The following is a 26,523-nucleotide window of genomic DNA, read 5'->3' as shown; positions in this document are numbered from 1 at the left end:
TTATGAAGGGGGCCATAGTTCCCCTATGCTGGCTCAGGAATTCTGGGAATTGAAGTCCACTAGTCATGAAGGGGCCACAGTTCCCCCATGCTGGCTCAGGAATCCTGGGAGTTGAAGTCCACCAGTTATGAAGGGGCCATAGTCCCCCCATGCTGGCTCAGGAATTCTGGGAGTTGAAGTCCATCAGTCATAAAAGAGCCAAGGTTGCCTACTCCTGTCCTAGCTGAAGAAGTAAAAATTGACCTGGCCCGTTCATGGAGCCAGCCCAGGCCTGGGTGGTGGAGATCCCTCTGGGAAAAGATACAAACCTCAAAGCCATTGGCCCATGAGCAGAGCCCACGCCGACATTCCACTAGCTGCTGAGTGCCGAGCCGTACACCCGGATCAAAAAGCACCCTTGAATTATCAAAAATTATCATAAATTATCTTAGATGTGCCATCCAGTGTTCCACTGCAACTTAGTATAGATAACATATGTGGGGAAAGGAGGTGAAGACAGCTGCTCCCTTATAATTTGCTAATAATTGTATCCTAATAATTGTACCCTGTAGATCAGACATGTCAAACTCACGACGTCACATGTCGTTGTGCGACGTATCGGAGCTTTTTTCCCATTGCCAGCAATGGGGTGGGCGCGGTTTCCTCGTGATGCCTCCGGTCCATGGGTCAGCAGTTTGACACCCGTGCTGTAGATGGTAATCTGCTTCAATCTGGCAAGAGTCCATATCCAGGTACTGAACAATCCAGAAATCTCCTTGGTGTGTGTGTGTGTGTGTGTGTGTGTGTCATTCTTTGTTCTCAAATGCTGACATTTCCTGATACGTCCCCGTGCCCTGCTCTGTACAGGTAGCCCTTGACTTGCAGCCACAATTAATCCCAAAATTTCCATCGCTAAGCAAGACAGTTGCTAAACGGGTTTTGCCCCATTTGACGACCTTTCTTTTGGCAGCGAATCAATGCGGTCGTTAAGTGAGTAACACAGTTGTTAAAAGAATCTGGTTTCCCTATTGACGTTGGCTGTCAAAACGGGATCGCATCAGTCTGCAAGACTTCAATCATCATAAATATGAGTCACTTGCTAAGGGCCTGAATTTTGACCCTGTGACCATGCTGGGTCTTTGGGGGGATTTGATGAAGGCCCAGTTGGGATAGCCCCAAGTTCTGAGGGCTTCCTTGATGTGTTTTAATTCTTGTTCTTTCCCCTCCTTGCTGATAGGCAAACTTTCAGCCTGGCCGTGTGGGTTCTGCTCACTTCCATTTTGTGCTCCAGTGGGCGGTGAGAATCAAAATGTGAAAACTGATCTCTCTGTGTCTGGTTTTATTTTATTTTATTTTATTTTATTTTATTTTATTTTATTTTATTTATTTTATTTTATTTTTATGATTTTATTTTATTATTTTATTTTATTTTATTTTATTATTTAATTATTTTATTTTATTTTATTTTATTTTATTTTATCTTATTTTATTATTTTATTTTATTTTATTTTATTTTATTTTATTTTATTTTATTATTTTATTTTATTATTTATTTTATTTTATTTTATTTTATTATTTTATTTTATTTTATTATTTATTTTATTTTATTATTTATTTTATTTTATTATTTTATTTTATTTTATTTTATTTTATTTTATTATTTATTTTATTTTATATTTTATTTTATTTTATTATTTTTTATTTTATTTTATTTTATTATTTATTTTATTTTATTTTATATTTTATTTTATTTTATTATTTTTTATTTTATTTTATTTTATTTTATTATTTTATTTTATTTTATTTTTTGATGCTGAGGCTTCTGTGTTCCTTAATGTGTACCGTGCAATCCAGGAAAGCCAAATTGTTTTCTTCGACATCTTCCCATCTGAACTTAGTGTTCCTGTCCAGCGTTGATGTGCTTGGGAAAGACTTCCAGTTCCTGTAGTTTAATCTTTATTTTTTTTTATTTTATTTTAATTCCATTTATATCCCGCCCTTCTCCGAAGACTCAGGGCGGCTTACAAGCTTAGCAGTCGCCTTCATTCTATGTATATGCCTGCTTATTAGGGCTTTCACACACACACCCCAAGCGGCATTATTACAAAGTCAGCTTAATTGCCCCCAACAATCTGGGTCCTCATTTGACCTACCTCGGAAGGATGGAAGGCTGAGTCAACCTTGAGCCTGGTGGGACTCGAACCTGCACTAATTGCAGGCAGCTGGTGTTACTTAAGGAGGCATTAGCCCACTGCTCCAGATAGTGTCCATACCGTATATCTACACCAGTGAATGGGCGGAATTCCTTTGAAGCTTTGGTTTCTACCTCTTCCGTGTAGAGATTAGCCACGATGGGGGACACAGGTGAACCCGTGGCACAGCCGTAGATTTATATGTTGAAACCTTTGCTGTATTTAAAATAGGCAGTGGTCAGGCTACCTCTTTCAAATACAAGCCATAGTTACACATGGTTGGGAAAGCTGGACTTTAAAGAAAGCAAGACAGGCAGAAAATTGACTCATTTGAGTTGTGGGGCTGGAGAAGGCGCCTGCTGTCAATGCTGCTAACATTGGATATTTTTTGCATTGACAAATGCAAATTGACAAATGCATTGACAAATGGAAATGTAGCCATCTTTCTTCCTTTCTTCCTTTCGCTTTTAGAGTTAGATGATGCTGGGAGGAGGGGTGGATGTGAATGAGAGTCCAGCTAGACACAACAACACTAAACCTAGCGTGAGAATTAAGGTTACTGAGCCCAGAGCTGATAAAAGAATTGGCGGGCTGGAGAGCTGGAGAGGAAGCCCGCGCTTCAAGCTAATTGGGGAATGTGATTTATGACAGTTAATTGCAGGAGGGAATTGTGCTTTGATACTAGGTGTCCAGGGGAGGGAAATTCAGTTTTTGGCCTTGATTATGTAAGTGCCAATATTATGCTACTCGAATAAATTATCCTTTAAGGTAAACGACGCCTTTAAGTTCTTTTGAAGAGTTTCATCTGTCGGAACCTTGACACTCGCATTACTCTGGCACGCATCCAGGTCTGTAACAATTTGCCACGGTCAAATTGCCACGGCCAACTCACCACAGCCAACTCGCTATAGCCAACTCGTCACGGCCAACTCACCGCCGGACAACTCACTGCGGTGCAAGAGTTGCACTAATACCACAGAAATGATGGAACAGAGACTTTAAAGAAAGGACGCAAAAGGAGGAACAAAGTCAAGTAGGAATGGGAAACATTAAAATATTTTTTATTTATTTTCGTTAAATCGAACGGTTAAATTGTCCCACCGTCGAGTTGGCCATGGTAAATTGGCCACAGCAAGTTGACCGCAGTGAGTTGTCCCATTCCGGAGCAATGACACCAGACGTGTCAGTGGAAGGCCAAATCACAAAACTGTGTCTCGCTTATTTTGGCCATGTCATGCGGGACAATTCACTGGAGAAAACAATGATGGAAGAGCGAGCGGTAAAAGGCAACCAGGCTGGATACCCTCAAAGCTGACACTAGCCAGAGCACGGAACAACTCAAAGAAGTGGTGCTATCTTGGAAAATGTGGTGAGAACTCCTGGCCCATAGGATCACCAAGCGTCTATAACAGAATAACAGAGTTGGAAGGGACCTTGGAGGTCATCCAGTCCAACCCCCTGCTCAGGCAGGAGACTCTATAGCGTTCTGGACAAATATTGTCCAGTCTCTTCTTGAAAACCTCCAGTGATGGAGCATCCACAACTTCTGGAGGCAAGCTGTTTGACTGGTTAATTTTATTTTTTAATTTTATTTTATTTTAATTCCATTTATATCCCGCCCTTCTCCGAAGACTCAGGTTCGAGTCCCACCAGGCTCAAGGTTGACTCAGCCTTCCATCCTTCCCAGGTAGGTAAAATGAGGACCCAGATTGTTGGGGGCAATTAAGCTGACTTTGTAATAATGCCGCTTGGGAGGGGTGTGAAAGCCCTAATAAGCAGGCATATACATAGAATGAAGGCTACTGCTAAGCTTGTAAGCCGCCCTGAGTCTTCGGGGAAGGGCGGGATATAAATGGAATTAAAATAAATAAATAATAAATAAAATACTTCTGCTTTCTGCTTTCTGATCTACAGCGTGCCAGCCTTAAAGGGGCGAAGTCTTTATCTTATGTGTGTCAGCTTTGCTGGGTAAATTGCTTATGTAATCAAAGAAGGTATAAAAATCAGGCTTTACTGATATTTGGGACTTTCTCTTTTTTTTTTAGAGAAGCCCGTCTTTGTTCAGCTGAATAAAAACGTAAAGCTTGAAGGCAACGTCTGGCTCCCTGTATTTTTTTAATCAAGCAAAACCTCAGAACCTGCACAGCACCCCAGGGTAACGTGGTCAGCTTTTGCCACCATCAGAGAAGCAAAGTCAACGGACAAGCCAGGCTGACTTAACAAGCCCGTTCCTAACTTAAGAACAGCAGGGCTTCACTTCACAGTTGTGGGGAGAAAGGTTTCAAAATGGGGCAAAATTCACGTAACAACTGCCTTGCCTAGCAGCAGAAATTTTGAGCTTAATTGTGGTGGTAAATCAAGGACTACCTGTGCTGTGGCTTGCCAATGGGATTGTTCTCCAGTAATAGTTGCTGACAGAAAGTGAAGAGGAACTAAAGAGCCTCTTGTTGCGGGTGAAGAAGGAGAGTGCAAAAGTTGGGTTGAAACTTAACATTAAGAAAACCAAGATCATGGCATCCGGCTCTCTCAATTCCTGGCAAATAGATGGGGAAGAAATGGAGGTAGTGACAGATTTTATTTCCCTGGGCTCCAAGATCACTGCAGATGGGGACTGTAGCCAAGAAATTAAAAGACGCTTGCTCCTGGGGAGGAAAGCCATGGCAAATCTAGACAGCACACTAAAAAGCAGAGACATCACCCTGTCAACAAAAGTGCGTATAGTCAAGGCTATGGTCTTCCCAGTTGCCATGTATGGCAGTGAAAGTTGGACCATACGAAAGGCCGAGTGCCAAAGAATTGAGGCCTTTGAACTATGGTGCTGGAGAAGACTCCTGCGAGTTCCTTGGACTGCAAGGCGATCAAACCGGTCAGTCCTAGAGGAGATCCACCCTGACTGCTCTTTAGAAGGCCAGATCATGAAGTTGAAACTCAAATCCTTTGGCCACCTCATGAGAAGGAAGGACTCACTGGAGAAGAGCCTCATGCTGGGAAAGGTGGAGGGCAAGAGAAGAAGGGGACGACAGAGAAGGAGGTGGCTGGATGGAGTCACTGAAGCAGGAGGTGTGAGCCTAAATGGACTCCAGAAGATGGTAGAGGACAGGAAGGCCGGGAGGAACGTTGTCCATGGGGTCGCGATGGGTCGGACACGACTTCGCAGCTAACAAAAAAAAAAATAGTTCCAGACAGTCTATGATGCCCTTTTTCTTAAATCTACTTGTAGCATTGAAGTTATCTGCGTTCAGGAGAATCGTGCCTCTTCCTTTATCAGCCAAGAGAAAAATACAAAATATAAAATCTATTACTAATGTATGTCTAGATCAGAGTTCTCGAATGTTTCCAGTGGGGGGGGGAGGAGAGGGAACCGTTTCATGCAAGCGGCCAGCGAGCCAGCATGCATGGAGCTCTGTTTGCAAGAGCAGCGTGCACACACTGTGATATTGGAACACTGCTATCCTGTCACCCCTCATCCTTCTCTTCATTAAACTACTACACATTCCCAATTCCTGCAAAGTGCAACCGTTCTTCATATGTTTTAGCCTCCAGTCCCCTGATCATCTTTGTTGCTCTTCTCTGCACTCTTTCCAGAGTCTCAACATCATTTTTATATCGTGGTGACCAAAACTGGATGCAGTATTCCAGGTGTGGCCTTACCAAGGCATTGTAAAGTGGTATCAGTACTTCACGCGATCTTGATTCTACCCCTCTGTTAATGCAGCCTAGCACTGTGTTGGCTTTTTTGGCAGCTGCAGTTAACTGATTGTCCTCTAGGACTCCTAGATCCCTCTCACAGTTACTACTATTGAGCAAGGTACCACCTATACCACAGGTCTGCAACCTGTGGCTCCGAAGCCGCATGCGGCTCTTTCAGCCGTCTCCTGTGGCTCCCAGTCCTCTGCCATGTGCAGTCCCCCCCCCAAAAAAAAGTAGGACTAAAAAAGTTCAACCAATCAATTCAAATATGCAGGGTAGGTGCATATCTCGCCTTGGCTCCACTCTTCAGTCAAACCCTGTTCTGCGCATGTGTGCATGTACGCATATGCGCACACATTTTTTGCGGCTCCCAGTTTTTCCTTTTGTGAGGGAACCGGTTCCGAGTGGCTCTTTCACTGTTTCAGGTTGCTGACCCCTGACCTATACTATACCTGTGCATTTGATTTTTCCTGCCTAAATGTAGAACCTTACTTTTTTCACCATTGAATTTCATTTTGTTAGATAGCGCCCAGTGTTCAAGTCTGTCCAGATCCTCCTGTATCTTAAGCCTGTCTTCTGGAGTATTGGCTATTCCTGCCAGCTTTGATGAGCTCTCCATCTATCCCTTCAGCCAAATCGTTGATGAAGATGTTGAAGAGCACTGGGCCCAGAACAGAGCGCTGGGGCACCCCACTACACACTTCCTTCCATGTAGATGCGGTTCCATTGAGGACCCCACGCTGAGTACGGCCAGTCAGCCAGCTACGAATCCGTCTGGTGGTGATGCTATCTAACCCACATTTTTCTATCTTATCAAATAGTAGGTTGTGATCTACTTTATCAAATGCCTTACTGAAGTCCAAGTAAATTATATCTACAGCATTCCTCTGGTCCACTAATTTTGTCACTTGGTCAAAGAATGCAATAAGGTTTGTCTGGCATGATCTGTTTTGGACAAACCCATGTTGGCTTTTAGTGATGACTTTGTTTGCATCAAGGTGTTCGCTGATTCGTTGTTTGATTATCTTTTCCAGAATCTTCCCAGGTATTGAAGTCAGGCTGATAGGTCTGTAGTTTCCTGGATCCATTCCCCCCCCCTTTTTTTGAAGATGGGAATTCACAATTAACACACACACAAGCAGACAGGGCTATCTCCATTTGCATCACCCTTTTGCCTTCCCTTCTTGGGACCAGACTTTAAATGAGCTGCTGACACACCTACGCATCGCTTTGCATGGGGGGAAACAGAAGCAAAGAGTACATTGCCTCCTTTTTTATCTCTATCACACCTGACAGGTTTCTTTGTGTTCCATCTTTGAACAAGTTTCCTAATTGCCTGTAGGTCATTAGTGACTTGCTTCTCCAAGTCTTGACTGGTGTCTCGTGGCTCAAGTTCATTCCAGGATTTGGGTGTGGCTAGTCTAGAGAAAAGAAGAAATAGGGGAGACGCTATAGCGGTGTTCCAGTATTTGAGGGTTGCCACAAAGAAGGGGGCGTCCAACTGTTCTCCAAACCACCTGAAGGCAGGACGAGAAACAATGGTTGGAAACCGTTCGAGGAGAGAAGCAACCTGGAATTAAGGAGATACTTCTTGACAGTGAGGACAATTAACCAGTGGAACAGCTTGCCACCAGAAGTTGTGAATGCTCCAGTGCTGGAGGTTTTTTAAGAAAAGACTGGACAGTTACTTGTGGTCGTGGTGCTTGGGCAAGGGCTGGACTAGAAGACCTCCAAGGTCCCTTCCATCTCTCTTCTGATTCTCATTCCTACAGTTGCAAGAAAAAGTATGTGAACCCTTTGGGATTACGTGGAGTTTTGCATGAATTGGCCATAAAATGCGCTCTAAACGTCATGTAAGTCACAACAATAGAAAAACACAGTCTGCTTAAAATAATACTACACAAACGTTAGCTGTTGTCATGTTTTAATTGAACATAACATATAAACATTCACAGTGCAGGGTGGAAAAAGTATGTGACCCCCTAGCCTAATTATTATTATTATTATTATTAATTTTATTTGTATACCACCCTTCTCCCGAAGGACTCAGGGCGGTGAACAGGGCAGTACTTGTTAAAAGACAAAATACAAAAATTAAAAGAGAATTAAACAGAATGCCCACAACTCTTACAATTAGTTAAAACACATTAAAATAGGTTAAAACACATTAATAAAACCCAACCCCATCCCATCAGGCCAGGCCAGCTTGTTCGAAGAGGTGACTTCTCCAAGAGCTAATTGGAGCCAGGAGTGAGCCAACCTTGACTCCAATCAGTGTGATGATATTGGATGTGTTGCTGACAGCCGTCCTGCCCTTTAAAAACACACACCTGTTTTGGATTTACTGGTCTCAAGAAGCACTATCTGATGTGAACCATGCCTCGCAGAAAAGAGCTCTCAGAAGACCTACGATCAAGAATTGTTGACTTGCATGAAGCTGGAAAGGGTTACAAAAGTATCTCCAAAAGCCTTGATGTTCATGTGTCCACGGTAAGACCGACTGTCTACAAATGGAGAAAGTTTAGCACTGTTGCTACTCTCCCTAGGCGTGGTCGTCCTGTAAAAATGACTGCAAGAGCACAGCGCATAATGCTTAATGAGGTAAAGAAGAATCCTAGAGTGTCAGCTAAAGACCTACAGAAATCTCTGGCACATGCTAACATTTTTGTTGACACATCTACAATAAGGAAAACATGAAACAAGAATGGAGTACATGGGAGGACACCATGGAGGAAGCCATTGCTGTCCAAAAAAAATATTGCAGCACGTTTGAAGTTTGCAAAAGAGCACCTGGATGTTCCACAGCACTACTGGCAAAATATACTGTGGACAGATGAAACCAACATTGAGTTGTTTGGGAAAAACACACAACACTATGTGTGGAGAAAAAAAGTCACAGCACACCAACATCAAAACCTCATCCCCACTGTAAAACATGGCGGAGGGAGCATCATGGTTTGGGGCTGCTTTGCTGCCTCAGGGCCTGGACGGATTGTTGTCATTGATGGGAAAATGAATTCCAGAGTTTATCAGGACATTTTGCAGGAAAACGTACGACCATCTGTCCGCCAACTGAAGCTCTGCAGAGGATGGGTGATGCAACAGGACAATGACCCAAAGCATACAAGTAATTCAACAAAACAATGGCTTCAACAGAACAGAATACGCCTTCTGGAGTGGCCCAGTCAGAGTCCTGACCTCAACCCGATTGAAATGCTGTGGCGTGACCTTAAGAGAGCGATTCACACCAGACATCCCAAGAATATTGCTACACTGAAACAGTTTTGTGAAGAGGAGTGGTCCAGAATTACTCCAGATCGTTGTGCAGGTCTGATCTGCAACTACAGGAAACGTTTGGTTGAGGTTATTGCTGCCAAAGGAGGGTCAACCAGTTATTAAGTCCAAAGGTTCACATACTTTTTCCACCCTGCACTGTGAATGCTTCCATCTTAGGTTCAATTAAAACATGACAACAGCTAATGTTTGTGTGGTATTATTTTAAGCAGACTGTGTTTTTCTATTGTTGTGACTTACATGACGTTTAGAGCGCATTTTATGGCCAATTCATGCAAAACTCCACGTAATCCCAAAGGGTTGACATACTTTTTCTTGCAACTGTATTTCTTCTCATTGGAGCAAATGTTCAGTGTTTAAAAAACCTCCAGTGCTTCCCTTCCATTGGGAACCGGGCTAGCAAAGCATCAGGCAAGCACACAAAGCTTCATTTGCACATTGGTGGGATTTCGCTCACATGCACAAAACCATTCCCCCATCCCCGCTGCCGAAACACCAAAGCCGTCACCATCACTGATCTGCAGGAGCAAAAAGGTTGGGGACCCCAGCCTTACAAGGCCTTTACACTTACCAGTAGCCCTCGTGTTATGACCGGTCACTTAGCGGCTGTGCAGTTTCCTCAAAGCTCCCTTTGGACTGCAGATAATTCTCGACTCACAAACATTTGTCTAGTGACTGTTTGACATTATAACAGTGTTGAAAACAGCGACTTGTGACCGTTTTTCATACTTAACGATCGTTGCAGCATTTCCCCCCAGTCACATGATCAAAATTCAGTCACTTGGCAACTGGCACGTATTTATGACGGTTGCAAGGGTGATGTGACCCCGTTGCGACCTTCTGACAATGGGGAAGCCATATTCACTTAACAACCCTGTGGCTAACTTAACAACCCCAGTGGTTCGCTTAAGAACGGGAGCAGGAAAGTTTTCCGAGTGGGGCAAAGCTCACGCAATTGTCCCACTTAGCAGTGGAAATTTTGGGCTTCAGCTGTGGTCGTAAGTTGACAGCTGTTTGCAGTGTCCTGCGATTGTGGTTTTGCCAAATTATCAGCATTACTCTGTTTTGGCAAAATCACACCGTGGCAAACGATGAGTTGCAGGGTTCGCTTAACAGAGGTGGATCTTTGCTGTAAAAAACGACCATAAAATCAGGTCAGACGTGCAGCCAGCAGTTTTACGAATGTTACAAATGATGAACGTAACGGGCAAGCAAGCTCCATTTACGGCCCTTAGTTGTGACAATCGAAAAACACTTGGTTAATTTACAGGTAGTCCTAAACAGAATGGACCGGCTGCATTACTGCACATCTATGTTGAAGATTAGCTGTATTCAGTTGTTATTCTGCACCAAGGAGAGATACCACCTCACAGTAACTGTGAGAGGGACCTTGGGGTCCGAGTGGATGATCCCTTGACCGTGAGCCAGCCATGTTCGGCAGCAGCCAAAAAAGCTAACACAATCCTGGGTTGCATAAACAGAGGCACAGAATCAATGTCACGCAAAGTATTAGTATTTTTTTTTTAAATTCCATTTATATCCCGCCCTTCTCCGAAGACTCAGGGCGGCTTACAAGCTTAGCAGTAGCCTTCATTCTATGTATATGCCTGCTTATTAGGGCTTTCACACACACACCCCAAGCAGCATTATTACAAAGTCAGCTTAATTGCCCCCAACAATCTGGGTCCTCATTTTACCTACCTCGGAAGGACGGAAGGCTGAGTCAACCTTGAGCCTGGTGGGACTCGAACCTGCACTAATTGCAGGCAGCTGGTGTTACTTAAGGAGGCATTAGCCCACTGCTCCACCAAGTATTGCTTTATAAAGCCTTAGTAAAGCCACACCTGGAATACTGCAGCCAATTTTGGTCACCATATCACAAAAAAGATGTTGAGAGTTTGGAAAAAGTTCAGAGAAGAGCAACTAAGATGATTAAAGGCCTGGAGACTAAAACATACGAAGAACGGCTGCGGGACTTGGGTTTGGCCAGTCTAGAGGGCGTACATGATAGCAGGTTTCCAGCATTTGAGGGGCTGCCACAAAGAAGAGGGGGGTCAATTTATTTTCCGAAGCATCAGAAGGCAGGAGAAGAAACAATGGATGGAAAGTAATCAAGGAGGGAAGCAACCTGGAACTAAGGAGAAACTTCCTAAGAATGAGGAAATTACCCAGTGGATCAGCTTGCCTTCACAATAGGATGGAATTGAATAGAGCTGGAAGGCACCATGGTGGTCTTTTAGTCCAGCCCCTTGTTCAAGCAGGAGAAACTATACCATTTCAGAGATGGTGAAGGTTTTTAAGAAGAGTGTGTGAACAACCATTTGTCTGAAATGGTATAAGGTCTCCTGCTTGAGTAAGGGGTTGGACTAGAAGACCTCCAAGGTCCCTTCCATATCTATTTCTATTTATTTCTGTTTCTATTATTTCTATTTCTATTCTATCCGCAAGCTGTCCCACTGGTTAATTGTACTCACTGTTAGGAAGTTTCTCCTTAGTTCCAGGTTGAAAACCACTAGGGTAGAAATACTGTCTCCCTCCGGGAAAAACTCTGAATTAAAGATGTTTCACGACCCAGCTAGCTAACATTATCAATATGCAAGAGTTGGGACATGAAACGTCTGTAAAAAACAACTAAACTCAGAGAGCTCCAAGGACCCCACAATCTTCCTCCTCTTCTCCACAAAGCCCCCTTCCTTCTAGCACTGATGATGTTCCCTAGTTGGGTCATGAAACGTCTGCAAGGAAACCACCCAGCTCAGAGGGCACCAAGGCCCCACACTCCTCCTCCTCCCTTCTAGCACTGATGATGTTCCCTAGTTGGGTCATGAAACGTCTATAAGGAAACCCACCAAGCTTGGAGAGCACCCGGGACCCCACAGTCCTCCTCCCCCTCCTCCTCCTCCCTTCTAGCACTGATGATGTTCCCTAGTTGGGTCATGAAACGTCTATAAGGAAACCCACCAAGCTCGGAGAGCACCCGGGACCCCACAGTCCTCCTCCTCCTCTTCCTCCTCCTCCTCCCTTCTAGCACTGAAGATGTTCCCTAGTTGGATCATGAAACGTCTGCAAGAAAACCACCCAGCTCAGAGGGCACCAGGGACCCCACAGTCCTTCCTCCTCCTCCTCCTCCTCCTCCTCCCTTCTAGCACTGAAGATGTTCCCTAGTTGGATCATGAAACGTCTGCAAGAAAACCACCCAGCTCAGAGGGCACCAGGGACCCCACAGTCCTTCCTCCTCCTCCTCCTCCTCCTCCTCCCTTCTAGCACTGAAGATGTTCCCTAGTTGGATCATGAAACGTCTGCAAGGAAACCACCCAGCTCAGAGGGCACCAAGGCCCCACACTCCTCCTCCTCCCTTCTAGCACTGATGATGTTCCCTAGTTGGGTCATGAAACGTCTATAAGGAAACCCACCAAGCTCGGAGAGCACCCGGGACCCCACAGTCCTCCTCCTCCTCTTCCTCCTCCTCCTCCCTTCTAGCACTGAAGATGTTCCCTAGTTGGATCATGAAACGTCTGCAAGAAAACCACCCAGCTCAGAGGGCACCAGGGACCCCACAGTCCTTCCTCCTCCTCCTCCTCCTCCTCCTCCCTTCTAGCACTGAAGATGTTCCCTAGTTGGGTCATGAAACGTTTATAAGGAAACCCACCAAGCTCGGAGAGCACCCGGGACCCCACAGTCCTCCTCCTCCTCTTCCTCCTCCTCCTCCCTTCTAGCACTGAAGATGTTCCCTAGTTGGATCATGAAACGTCTGCAAGAAAACCACCCAGCTCAGAGGGCACCAGGGACCCCACAGTCCTTCCTCCTCCTCCTCCTCCTCCTCCTCCCTTCTAGCACTGAAGATGTTCCCTAGTTGGATCATGAAACGTCTGCAAGAAAACCACCCAGCTCAGAGGGCACCAGGGACCCCACAGTCCTTCCTCCTCCTCCTCCTCCTCCTCCTCCCTTCTAGCACTGAAGATGTTCCCTAGTTGGATCATGAAACGTCTGCAAGGAAACCACCCAGCTCAGAGGGCACCAAGGCCCCACACTCCTCCTCCTCCCTTCTAGCACTGATGATGTTCCCTAGTTGGGTCATGAAACGTCTATAAGGAAACCCACCAAGCTCGGAGAGCACCCGGGACCCCACAGTCCTCCTCCTCCTCTTCCTCCTCCTCCTCCCTTCTAGCACTGAAGATGTTCCCTAGTTGGATCATGAAACGTCTGCAAGAAAACCACCCAGCTCAGAGGGCACCAGGGACCCCACAGTCCTTCCTCCTCCTCCTCCTCCTCCTCCTCCCTTCTAGCACTGAAGATGTTCCCTAGTTGGGTCATGAAACGTTTATAAGGAAACCCACCAAGCTCGGAGAGCACCCGGGACCCCACAGTCCTCCTCCTCCTCTTCCTCCTCCTCCTCCCTTCTAGCACTGAAGATGTTCCCTAGTTGGGTCATGAAACGTCTGCAAGAAAACCACCCAGCTCAGAGGGCACCAAGGACCCCACACTTCTCCCTTTTTGTAAACCCCACTCCCTTCTAGCATTGATGATGCTGCCTAGTTTGATAATGAAATGCCTGCAAGAAAACCCAGGTCAGAGACCCACCAAGGATCTCACAGGCCAAAACTAAACTACAAATATCCTACTAATTCAAATTGGGAGATCCTTGGTGCTCATTGAGCTGGGTGGTTTTCTTGCATATGTTTCATGACCCAACTAGAGAACATCATCAATGCTAGAAGGGAGGAGGAGGACGACGAGGAGGAGGAGGACAACAACTGTGGGGTCCTTGGTGCTCTCTGAGCTTGGTGGTTTTCTTGCAGACGTTTCATGACCCAACTAGGGAACATCCATCAGTGAAGGCAAGAGATTCATTTGCTCACCAGCCAGCTTGTTACACAGTTTTGGTGGCCCAGCGTTAATCTCCCAGAAAAACATTGTTATATCTAACCCCACCAAAGCACCAGTCTGCAGCAGTGCTGGACTTTGACTTGGTTGATGGAGCAGAATTTCTGCCACGAGGCTGAGGGATTCTAGTTCTGGAGAAAGAGACGAGGGTCCTACTGGAGTTGCATCTTTGCAACCAAGATCTCCTGGCCAGATTTGTCAGGAACAGGCTTACTCTCAGCTTGCCGGAGAGGAGGTAGAGACTTTTGAATTCCCGGTCCCAAAAAAGGAACATGCACATGTCCTTGAGGGAGCCGCCATTATGGTGTCCCATCTTCTGTGGTCAATAAAGGCCACAGGGGAAGCACCCAGCCGTGTGCGGCAGCTGCCAAAAAAAGCCAACACAGTGCTAGGCTGCATTAACAGAGGGATAGAATCAAGATCGTGTGAAGGGTTAATACCATTTTACAACGCCTTGGTAAGGCCACACTTGGAATACGGCATCCAGTTTTGGTTGCCACGATGTCAAAAAGATGATGAGATTCTGGAAACAGTGCAGAGAAGAGCAACAAAGAGGATCAGGGAACTGGAGGCTAAAACATACAAGGAACGGTTGCTGGAATTGGGAATGTCTAGTTTAATGAAGAGAAAGATGAGGGGGGACAGGATAGCAGTCTTCCAGTATCTCAGGGGCTGCCCCAAAGAAGAGGGAGTCAAGCTATTCTCCAAAGCGCCTGAAGGCAGGACAAGAAGCAACGGACGGAAACTGTTCAAGGAGAGAAGCAACCTAGAACTAAGGAGGAATTTCCTGGCAGTGAGGACAATTAACCAGTGGAACTCCTTGCTTCCAGAAGCTGTGAATGCTCCAACACTAGAAGTCTTTAAGAAGAGACCGAACAGCCATTTGTCTGAAAGGGTATAGGGCAGGGGTAGGCAATCTTGGCTCTTTTATGACTCGTGGACTTCAACTCCCAGAATTCCTGAGCAGCTGGCTCAGGAATTCTGGGAGTTGAAGTTCACGTCATAAAAGAGCCAAGGTTGCCTACTCCTGGATAGGGTTTTCTGCCTGAGCAGTGGGTTGGACTAGATGACCCTCAAGGTCCCTTCCAACTATCGATGATGATGATGATGATGATTTGCTTCAGCTCCCTGTCCATGCATTGATGATGCCCTTCATCCTCTGGGAATTGGAACCCATATATCGGAGGTTGCTGAGGTTGGAAAACCACCGGGTTTAAAATGCAGTGTCTCCCCCCAGGAAAAACTCTGAATTAAAAAGATGTTTCAGGACCCAACTAGGTAACATCATCAGTACACGCACGAGGCGGGTCATGAAAAGTCTGCAAGTAAACAACCAAGCTCAGTGAGCACCAATCCTCCTCCTCTTCCTCTCTGCAAACTCCCGTGTCTTTTCCCACAGCTGACTCAGGAATTCTGGGAGTTGAAGTCCACGAGTCATAAAAGAGCCAAGGTTGCCTACCCCTGGCCCAGGCTAACAAGCAAGCTGCTTAACTACCCTGAACTATTGTTTCGGTCTTATCACTCCCCAAAGTGTGAGACACACAACGTGCACCGGGGGATTCAGATCTGAGCAAGGACAAAGTCTATGCTGTGGACATGTAGAAGGCTGCAAGCGGTTGCTGCAAGAGCAGCAAGATTACCCGGGGTCCCATCCTGCACTGGCAGTCTTAAAAGAATACAGGTGGTCCTAACTCTTATGACCCACAATGGACCTCAACATTTGTCGCTGGTGGGACGTTTGTTAAGCGGCCTTTGTGACCACACTTGTCCAGTGAACGACATAATACTAACTTGTTCAGTTAGCAACAGGTTTGCTAAGCGAATAAGGCTCCCCCCCATTGAGTTTGCTGGCCAGAAGGTTGCAAAAGGGGGGGGGGTGTCACATGACACCGGGACACAGCGCCCGTCGCAAATGCAAGACAGTCCCCGAGCGTCCGAATTTTGAGTCACGCGATGCCGCCACAATCCCGTGTGCGGAAACTGACTTTTCCCCCCCCCAGTGCTCTTGTAACTTTGAACCGTCCCTCAGCAGTTGTAAGTCGGGGATCCCCTGGCCCTAATGCAGACTTCGTGCCCCCTGGATGGTGGAGGAAACTTTTCCAAGATCGAAGGGGAACCACTTGGCCGTTCTTCTCCGACTGCTCTGCCCATCGTGCCGCACCGTCCAGACAATACACAGAGGTGTGGGGACGGTGGGAGTTAAGGTAGCACCTCGGGGTGCAAACAGGGGCCCCGAGGCAGCCTCGGATGGGGGGGCCCTACTGGCCCTCTTGCTGGGCAGACGTAGTGGCGATGCTTGCAGCTGCCACCTGGGCGCTAAGTCATGCCGGGTGGGTGGGTGGGTGGGTGGGTTTCGTGACAAGAGCTGGGGACGAGCAAGGCAAGGGTCATCACGAGGGGTGCAATCCGACGGGCTGCAGGAGTGAGGGGCAGTGATGTGTGGCCCCTTGACGGGTGGGGTGGGGGTCTCGACAGACAGGCGGACACCAGCGAGTGCCGTATTTTCTAGTTTTATATACAGAATACAGGAAAAAAGTTTCCGTAAAAGCTAAAACATTGCAATTACTTCTGTACATTAGAACTTAGCTGCTGAGAGAACAGGATGGATGGGGTGGGGTGGGGTAGGGGGTAGGGTGGACGGGGAAAGCGTTGGGAACAAAAGGGAGAAAAAACAGGATCACGACAAAAAAACGCTTTGCTACAATTAAGACAACCGGAGGCAACGTCATACCACATGTACCACTGTACACAGCTTTAAAAAACATTGAAAAATGCCGTCAGTTGATGTATTTACACAGCGCCCAAAATACTTCTCATCGGAAAACGGGGGGGTGGGGTGGGGTGGGGGGGAGGGGCACAGGATGTGGGCACGGGGTGGGGGTGGGACAAAAAAACACCGGCATGGGGGTGGGTGGGTGGGAAGAGTTGTGTCTTTACATTAAATAAAACAATGATAGTTGTATAGATTTTGCTGTATGAAAACTGTATTTCTCTCTTTTTTTTTCAATATAAAAACTATTGTCACTGGCACAAAATAGAACAAGTTTTTGATTATTTTACAACGGCGAGGGAGCGCTTGCCGTGGGCCACGACCCCCCGGCCGCCCCCCCCTCCGCCCAGCACAGCCTCCGCAGGTGGCAGTATCCTGTGGTTTTGTTTTTTTCCCCCTTCTCTCTCTCTCTCTCTCTCTCTTTTTTTTGTCTTTTTGTCTTTTAAATGAAATGTATAGTACAAATATATGTGCAAATGCCCCTAAAACTTGAGCAAACCATAAAAAAATTTAAAGTTCTTCATTTCATGCAAAGGGCGTCCAAAGTCTGCGCCCCGCCCCAGGTAGGGAAAAAAACAAAAAAAAATTGCGGACAGACGGGGTCGGGGGGGGGGGGGGTTGTGTGTGTCAAATGGGCGTCTCTGGTACAGGGGAGAAGAGGGGAGGGGCTTCTCCCCCCCTGACTCCCCCCCCCCCGACGGGTCGACCCCAAAGCTCCTATGGCACTGAGTTGGACCGGAGCACCGCAGCCTGGTGGCCTTTGGGGCTCAGCTTCTCCTCCAGGTCCGTCTCCTGGGCTAAGGCCGAGGTGTCCCCCTTGGGCGGTTTGGTCGCAAACTCCGTGATGCTGAAGACGAACTGCAGGCAGCCCAGCTTGATGTAGCTGCCGTGGTGCAGGAGGGCCGTGCCCTCCCAGCCCGCCCCGCTGCCCCCGATCAGGCTGGAGCTGCTGGCCCGGCAGCCGCAGGGCGGCTGGGGCTGGCCCTGGGCCTGGGCGCGCATGGCGACGGGCTCTCCGACGGGCGGTTGAGCGGGCAGCTCTTCCTCCGGCGGCTTCCGGCTCTTGTGGCGCTCTGGAGGGAGAAGAGGCAGAGGATGGAGGCCAAGGGGGAGAGGCTGGTGCCCCGAAGCACACCCCCCCCGGTTTGCACCCCCTTTAAGTGCGGGCAGTCCTCGTCTTACGGCCACAGTGCAGCCCAGGATTGCTCATGCGCATGCTGAGATGGGTGGCCAATACATTTGACAAATAAAATAATAAAATAAAATAAAATAAAATAAAAATAATAATAATAATAATAATAATAATAATAATAATAATAATAATAATAATAATAATAATAATAATAATAAAATAAAAATAATAATAAAAATAATTAATAATAATAATAATAATAATAATAATAATAATAATAATAATAATAATAATAATAATAATAATAATAATAATAATAATTTTATTTGTATACCGCCCTTCTCCCGAAGGACTCAGGGCGGTGAACAGGGCAAACATATAATAATAAAGAATAAAGAATAACAAAATAGTAAAGTGAAAGGAAATGAAACGAAATAAAATAACAAAATAAAAATAAAGAATAAAATAAAATAGTAAAGTGAAAGGAAATGAAACGAAATAAAATAAAATAATAAAATAAATTAAATAAATAATAAAATAGTAGAGCGAAAGGAAACGAAATAAAATAAAATAATAAAACAAAAATAAAGAATAAAATAGTTAAGTGAAATGAAATGAAATAAAATAGTAAAGTGAAAATGAAGTGAAACGAAATAAAATAATAAAATAAATAATAAAGTGGTAAAGTGAAATGAAATATAATAAAATAATGAAATGAAATAAATAAAAAATAAAGTGATGTAAGATAAAAAATTATATAATAAAATAAAAAACAGAAAAATCAACAGAATTAAATTTAAAAAGTAAAATTAAAATAACACCAAACAATAAAAAAAAAACACTGCCTCTGCTAAGCAAGGCGGCTGTTGAGAGAATCATGCCCCATTTTACGACGCTTTTGCCACAGTTGTTAAGTGAATCACGGCAGTTGCTAGTCACTAAGTGAGTCTGTCATTAAGGGGATACTTGTTATCGGAATCTGGCTTTCCATCATCTTTGCTTGTTGGAAGTTGGCGGGAAAAGCCACAGAGGGTGGTCACAGAACCCCAGGATGCTGCAACCGTCGTAAGTACGAGTCAGTTGCAGAGCGTCCTAATTTTGATCACATGAACACGGGGACACTGCAACGGTCATAAGCGTGAAAAATAAGACGAGTCGCTTTTTTCAATGTTGTGTAACTTTGAACAGTCACTAAATCAGGGGTCCCCAAACTTGCCCACTTTAAGGCTGGTGGACTTCAACTCCCAGAATTCCTCAGCCAGCAAAGCTGGCTGAGGAATTCTGGGAGTTGAAGTCCACCAGCCTTAAAGTGGGCAAGTTTGGGGACCCCTCCACTAAATGAACGGATGTAAGCCGAGGGCTGCCTGTGTGCAAACTCAATCTTCTTTCAAAATTAGCTGCAATCTTGCACTACAGCCAGTCCTCGCCTTACAACTGCTCATTTAGTGACCGTTCGAAACCACAACGGCACTTAAAAAAAGCAACTTACGGCTGTTTTTCACACGACGGGGTCAAAATCTGGACGCTTGGCAACGGACTCATATTTATGACGGTGGCTGTGTCCTGAAGCCACGTGATTCCCCTTTGGCGACCTCCTGACAATCACAGTCAGATTCACGTAACGACCCTGTGACTAACCTTAGCAACTGCAGCGATTCATTTAACGACGGTGGCTAGAAAGGGCGCAAAATTCACTTAGCAAATATGTCATCTTAGCAACAGAAATCTGGGGCTCAATTGTGGCCGTAAGTTGAGGACTATCTGTATTTTTTTTTAATAATCTTTGGGGAATCCTCCAACAATGGAGAAATGGATTTAAAGACACACACACCCCGCTCCCCTTTTCTGTGGTTTAAGAGAGGACCCAGCCTTTCCCTTCTGTGCAATTGCAATTCTGTGCAATTCCTAAATCAATACATTCAATAAAGTTGGTGAAATTTGCATTCCTGGCTTGACAACGATGCCTCGCCTACATATTACACACAGTCACACACACACAACTGTTCCGAGCCTCACAAGGGAAGATTTGTGTGTCAGAAAGAATGAGGAGGAAGCAGAAGTGAAATTCAGGGACGGTTTGAAAAATGCCCATAAAGAGGTATCTCCAGAGATGCCCATAAAAGACTAACCTCGTGGAGGGGGTGACAGGGGAGAGTCAGGACCAAGACTATGGGATGGATTTTTCCCCAGGGCTGGGGAGGGGGGGAGGGCTTAAGGACACCAACTTCTCTGGGTACGGGCTAATTGGGGGGTACGGGGGACCTCTAGTCATAAATCTCCAAAAACTGGACAGTCTGCATCATTACAATTCCAAGGAAATTTGGGGGCAGATCAGGGGTCTCCAACCTGTGGGTCGAGGCCCACTACGGACCGTGGCCTACCGGCCACCGGGCCGCGGGACAGGTTGGCCAGTGGGTGCACGCACTCAATCCCACTTGTGACAGCACCACGGCTGCACGGCCTAAGCGGGGCACCGCACAACCTAAAGGGGGCACCGCACAACCTAAAGGGGGCACCGCACGGCCTAAAAGGGGTGCGGCACAACCTAAATGGGGTGCCACATGGCCTAAACGGGGCGCCACACAGCCTAAAGGGGGCACAGGGTGCCGCACAACCTATAGGGGGCATCACACAACCTATAGGGGGCGCCACACAACCTAAGTGGGGCATCACACAACCTAAATGGGGCACCACACGGCCTAAAGGGGGCAGCACACAACCTAAAGGGGGCACCGCACGGCCTAAAGGGGGCAGCACACAACCTAAAGGGGGCAGCACACAACCTAAACGGGGCACCACACAACTTAAATGGGATTCTGCATGACCTAAACAGGGTGCCACACAACCTAAAGGGGGCACCGCACGGCCTAAGCGGGGCGCCGCACGGCCTAAACGGGGCTGTGTGCGGCGAAAACAGGGCAGGGCTAGCGAGCGTCACGTGGGCACTAGCGCCACCCCGTCTGCGTTGTGCGTCTGCTCGTGACCCTGTTTGCATGCCTGTGCGCATTAAATGCTTCCCCTTCCCTTTTCCTCCGGTGCGGCAACCGAGAAAGGCTGGGGACCAGGCAGCCCTTTTTGCGGGTTAAAAAGAAAAGCATTCGGGGTGCTGAGAAGGCCAACAGTGAGATGGGTGGTGCACAAATTTGATCAATCGATTGATCAATCACTTTGGCAACAACAACAACAACAACAACAACAGGAGGAGGAGCCCAGCGTCCTTCGTGCAGACTGCCAATTTTATTAACCAACAAATAAGGCCTCCTGCCCACACTTGTTCTTGGGTAACTACGGCTGCCATCCCACAAAGAGGAGTAGCAAGGTGTCGGGCAGAGGGAGTCCTCGACTTACAACCATTTGTTTAGCGACCGTTTGAAGTTACAACGGCACTGAAAAAAAGGGACTTAGGACCGTTTTTCACACTTACGACCGTCGCAGCATCCCCGTGGTCACGCGATCCAAATTCAGGCGCATGGCGACTGACTCACATTTATGACGATCGCAAAGTCCCTGGGGTCACGTGATCCCCTTTTGCGACCGTCCAACAAGCAAAGCCAATGGGGAAGTCGGATTCACTTAACAACCGTGCGACTAACTTAACCGCTGCAGGGATTCACTAAACAGCTGCGGTGAGAAAGGTCATAAAATGGAGGAAACTCACTTAACAACTGGCTTGCTTAAGCCACAGACATGTTGGGCTCAACTGGGGTCATAAGTCAAGGACTCTCTGTGACTGAGCAAACATTCCTAATCCTCCTTCCCTGTCAACCGTGGTCGTTAAGTCGAGGACTCCCTGTAACTCAAGGCAGCAACCATCCCTAATCCTCCGTCCCTCTCCTCAACCATGGTTGTAAGTCGAGGACTCCCTGTAACCCAAGGCAGCAAACATCCCTAATCCTCCCCCTCCTCAACCGTGGTGGTAAGTAGAGGACGACGTACACTGACACTTAAAAGGGGGGGGCAAGCTCACACGTCGGTGTCGTTCCCAATGAGCCATGCGGCCACCGATGCAGGGGCCACGTTGAAAAGTGTTTCTGTTTTGCAGGCCACCCACCACTCCGAGCAAGCCAGCATCAGATCCTAAGAAGTAAAAGGATTCCAGGATAACCCTTTGGGCAAATGTGTGTGTGTGTGTGTGTGTTCGTGCGTGCGCGTGCGCGCGTGTGGCAGCCCGGGAGAACTTACTGATCACGCTCTGCACTTTGGCGACCATGCTGCTGGGCGGGATGAACGCTGCCTTCTCGGAGAAGTCGCAGGAGTACAAGACGTTGTCCACTGTGGTGCCGTGCTCGCTGTAGTTCAGCAGTTCGTAATGTTTGGTGTTCTGGGGAAGAAACACCGTTGTCACCAAACGGCCCAGGTTGCCGGGGGGGGGGAGGGGGAGGGAAACAGCCAGAGGAGCGGAAAGCCCTGGGCGCTCGCCTTCCGGCTCTCACCTCATCGTAGAAGATGCAGGCGTGTTTGCCCGAGACGTAGTTGCAGTGACCGTAGTTTGTAAGGCACACGTCCATGTCTGCTCCTGTCGAACGGAAGAGGAAAGGGGGGAGAGGGTCTCAGAACCGCAATCCGGGGGTCCCCACTACCGGGTCAGGCCTTGGGTTGCTCACCTCCGCATTTCTTGTTCGTAAATCATGTATTGGCCGCCGCCTGGAGGGCGGCTTTCCCAGCGAGGGGGCCAGAGGGAGACCCAGGAACGCACCCCGAGGGGCAGCGAAAGAGCGGAGGCGCTCCTTCCCCACCGCCGCCGACCACCCACACCTGCCAGCCACGCAGAGGACCAGCCCTTCCTTGCCTGTCCCGATGTAGAGGGTCCGGTAGCACATGTTCACCGCGCTGCCCGAGCCCAGCAGTGGGTAGAAGACCGCCCGGGCCTGCACCTCCTTCCTCCGTCCTGGAAAGGCAGAAAGATGCCCTGGGTGCCAAGCGCCTGCCGTGCCAGAGACGGGATTGCTCAGTTGCCATACGCCTCTCTCTCTGAACGCCGCTGAGAAGAACTGCGGCGGGCTCCACTTTCCTACGAGATCCCTCCCCAGGGAAAAAGGAGCCCCCCCTTTTTTAACCCTCTCAACTCCAGGGAAAAGCTCGGCCGAGCTTCCCTGCTGGAAAGAGCGGGCTTTGCCCAGCTAGACTGCTCAGGGCAAGGGTGCCAGGGCGATGGTAGAACGGTCAGAAAGAAGGGGGTGTCCAAGGGCAGAGCAGCCGGGCCCAGGCTGCACGGACAGTCCGGCACCTGTCGCTGATGCTTTAATTCAGATTACGGCGGTACCGCGGTACTCAGCCGCTTCGAAACTTATCGAATTTGGTACTCGACGCATTTGGACGAGGACGTTTTTGTCCCGCCGCTCGTTGTTTGTTTGATACTCAACGCACGAGCTAGAACGTGTCGGTGTTGGCTGCCTGCTGACTCGCTACCTCCCTCATGGGGAAAAATTTGTTTGGTGCTCATGGTTTTTGGTGCTCATTGTGCCTCCTGCAACCGATCGCGGATTAACGATGAGGATCAAGGTACCACTGTATCTACTCTGAGCAGGAGTGGGCACCTAGCAGGCTCTCGGGATTTGGCACTTGGAGAGGGCAACACTTGGAGACCGAAGGGTTGAGTGGGGGGGGGGGAGAGAGAGGGAGAGAGAGAAAAAGAGAGAAGGAGAGAGAGAGAAAGACACAGAGGGAGAAAAAGGGAGAAAGAAAGAGAGAGGGGGGAGAGAGAGAGGGGGAATGAGAGAGAAAAGAGAGAGAAAGAGAGAGGGGGAAAGAGAGAGAAACAAAGAGAGGGAGAAAGAGGGAGAAAAACACGAGTGAGAGAGAGAGAAAGGGACACACAGAGGGAGAGGGAAAGACAGAGAGAGAGGGAGAGAGGAGGAGAAAAACACAAGAGAGAAAGAGAGAACGAGAGAGAGAGAGAGAGAGAGAGGGAGAAAGAGAAGGAGAAAGGGAGAAAAAAATGAGAGAGGGAGAGAGAGAGAGAAAGGGAGAGAAAGAGAAAGACACACACAGAGGGAGAGGGAGAAAGAGGGAGAAAAACACAAGAGAGAAGGAGAGAGACACAGAGAGAGAGAGAGAGAGAGACAGAGAGAGAAGGAGAAAGAGAGGGAGAAAAACACGAGAAGGAGAGAGAGAGAGAAGGAGAAAGAGAGAGAGAGAAGAAACGGGGCACATGCAAGAGGACGCCAAGCCCCCCATTCTCTTTTCAACACAACACCCCCCGCCCCCCAGTTGGAAGGCCGGGATTATGGCGGCCCAGACTACCTTCGGCAGGGCTGCTGGCAGAAGTGGGCGGGGGGCTTCCCACGCGGTCGGCTGCAGGCTGAGATTTGGAGGCGAAGAGCTGGTGTATTCTCTGCAAGGCCAGGAACTTGATCAGTTTCTCATCCAGCATCCCGATCTCAATCTCTGCTAACAAAAAGGCAAGGGGGCCGATCAAGCGGAGAGCCTGGGCCGGGCCAAGGAGCCAGCCAACCCCAAGGAGCCGCAAGCAGCCTCCGAAGAAAGCCCCAAAGGACTGCACGTCTCCCCCCCCCAACCCCCCAACGGGTTACAGGAAGAAACCAAGAGGTGGGCCGGCTGGCTGTTTGGAGCACACGAGAAAGCTTGAGAATGGGTCCGTTCCCTCGGCCAGCCATCGACGCGTTCGTGTCTCCGTGCAGTGCCCACCGCAAGCCCTAAAGGTGCTTTTCCAGGACATAACTGGACTTTGCTTTTCTCTGAAGACGTTTCCCTTCTCCTCCCAGAAGCTTCTTCAGCTCTGGCTGGAGGGCGGGAGAACGGGAGGATTTATACTCCTTGCAGACAGCCGGTCCTTCTGGCTTCCTTTTGGAGAGTCCTTGAGGCCTCTGGGGAGGTTTACACCTGTGTCCTCAGGGTCATCAGAGGGGTGCAAATGGGTGTGGAGCCTTCTAGGAAATGCTGAAAGGACCGTGGGGTAGGCCGGAACCAGAGTAACAAAGAGTTGGGAAGGATCTTTTGGTCATCTAGTCCAACCCCCTGCCCAAGTAGGAGACCCTACACCATGTCTGACAAGACGGAAGTCCAGTCTCTTCTTGAAAGCCTCCGGTTGATGAAACTCCCACAACATCTGTAGACAAAACTCTTCTACTGATTGCTTGTTCTCACTGTCAGGAAATTTCTCCTTATTTCCAGGTTGAATCTCTTCTTGATCTTTTTCTGTCCGTTATTCCCTGTCTGGCCTTCGGGTGCTTTGGAAAAAAGGTGGACCCCCTTCCTCTCTGTGACCACTCCTCAAATACTGGAAGGCTGCTATCGTGTCCCCCCTCGCCCTTCTCTTCATTAAACTAGACATTCCCATTTCCAGCAGCCATTCCTTATATGTTTTCGCCTCCAGTCCCCTGATCCTCTTTCTTGCTCTTCTCTGCACTCTTTCTAAGAGTCTCAACACTTTTTTTGTAGTGTGGGTGACCAAAACTGCTTCCAGTATTCTAGCTGGGGTCTTACTAAGGCTTTGTAGAGTGGTATTAGTGCCTAGTGTGAGCTTAGATGGACTCCAAAAGATGGTAGAGGACAGGAAGGCCTGGAGGAACATTGTCCATAGGGTCGCAATGGGTCGGACACGACTTCGCAACTAACAACAACAACAACAACAACAAATTAGTGCCTCACGCGGTCTTGACTGACTCCCTCTGTTAATGCATCTTAGGATTGCGTTGGCTTTTCTGGCTGCCACTGCACACGGCTGGCTCATGTTTAATGGACTGTCCACTAAGACGCCAAGATCCCTCTCACAGTTGTTAATAATAATAATAATAATGATGATGATGATGATGATGATAACAACAACCAGTGTCAACCATTAGTGCCAGTCAATTTGAGTGTTCAGTTGACTGAGTTTCATGTTTTATCAATAAAAGTTTTATATAATAATAATAATAAGTTGGAAGGGACCTTGGAGGTCATCTAGTCCAACCCCCTGCTCAGGCAGGAAACCCTATACCATTTCGGACAAATGGCTGTCCAGTCTCTTCTTAAAAACTTCAAGTGTTGGAGCATTCACCACCTCTGGAGGCAGGTTGTTCCACTGGTTAATTGTTCTCACTGTCAGGAAGTTTCTCCTTAGTTCCAGGTTGCTTCTCTCCTTGACGAGTTTCCATCCGTTGCTTCTTGTCCTGCCTTCAGGCGCTTTGGAGAATAGAATAGAACGGAATGGAATAGGAATAGAGCTGGAAGGGACCTTGGAGGTCATCTAGTCCAACCCCCTGCTCAGGCAGGAAACCCTATACCATTTTGGACAAATGGCTGTCCAGTCTCTTCTTAAAAACTTCCAGTGTTGGAGCATTCACCACCTCTGGAGGCAGGTTGTTCCACTGGTTAATTGTTCTAACTGTCAGGAAGTTTCTCCTTAGTTCCAGGTTGCTTCTCTCCTTGATGAGTTTCCATCCGTTGCTGCTATTGTGGCTGGTTTTGCCCAATCCATGTGTGTCCTTTTGGGCTTCTCTTGCCTAAGTGTAGGACTTGACATTTCTCTACCCTGAATTTCATTTTGTTCGACAAGGCCCAGAGAACTGTTCGAGCCAGCGGTCCCGTCGGTCCAAAATGTGGACTTTGCTGTCTTCCAGAGTGGCCTTAAGAGTCGC

General features: G+C 47.6%; 1 protein-coding gene across 5 annotated transcripts in view; it reads right to left on the bottom strand.

Annotated features, from left to right (window-relative positions):
- Positions 1 to 16,533: 16,533 nt before the first annotated feature.
- The window catches only part of PHF12 (PHD finger protein 12), a 58,757-nt gene continuing 48,767 nt past the window's right edge, over positions 16,534 to 26,523 (bottom strand). The window contains exons 11-16 of one of the 5 annotated variants that reach the window (XM_081337825.1): positions 24,185 to 24,331; positions 22,731 to 22,865; positions 22,375 to 22,457; positions 22,124 to 22,262; positions 21,909 to 22,018; positions 17,522 to 17,882 (exon numbers count right to left, since the gene is read on the bottom strand). In XM_081337825.1, coding sequence (XP_081193951.1) covers positions 17,745 to 17,882; positions 21,909 to 22,018; positions 22,124 to 22,262; positions 22,375 to 22,457; positions 22,731 to 22,865; positions 24,185 to 24,331 — 752 coding nt within the window. In that variant the 3' untranslated portion in view covers positions 17,522 to 17,744. Of the gene's footprint in view, positions 17,883 to 21,908; positions 22,019 to 22,123; positions 22,263 to 22,374; positions 22,458 to 22,730; positions 22,866 to 24,184; positions 24,332 to 26,523 lie in introns of all 5 variants that reach the window. The other 4 variants (XM_081337821.1, XM_081337823.1, XM_081337822.1 and 1 more) reach the window with 4 other exon arrangements.

This window comes from Vipera berus (genome assembly GCF_964194415.1).
Source record: "Vipera berus genome assembly, chromosome: 1".
NCBI lineage: Eukaryota > Metazoa > Chordata > Lepidosauria > Squamata > Viperidae > Vipera > Vipera berus.
Note: the sequence above shows the minus strand (reverse complement) of the source record. Positions and strands in the feature narration are given on the sequence as shown.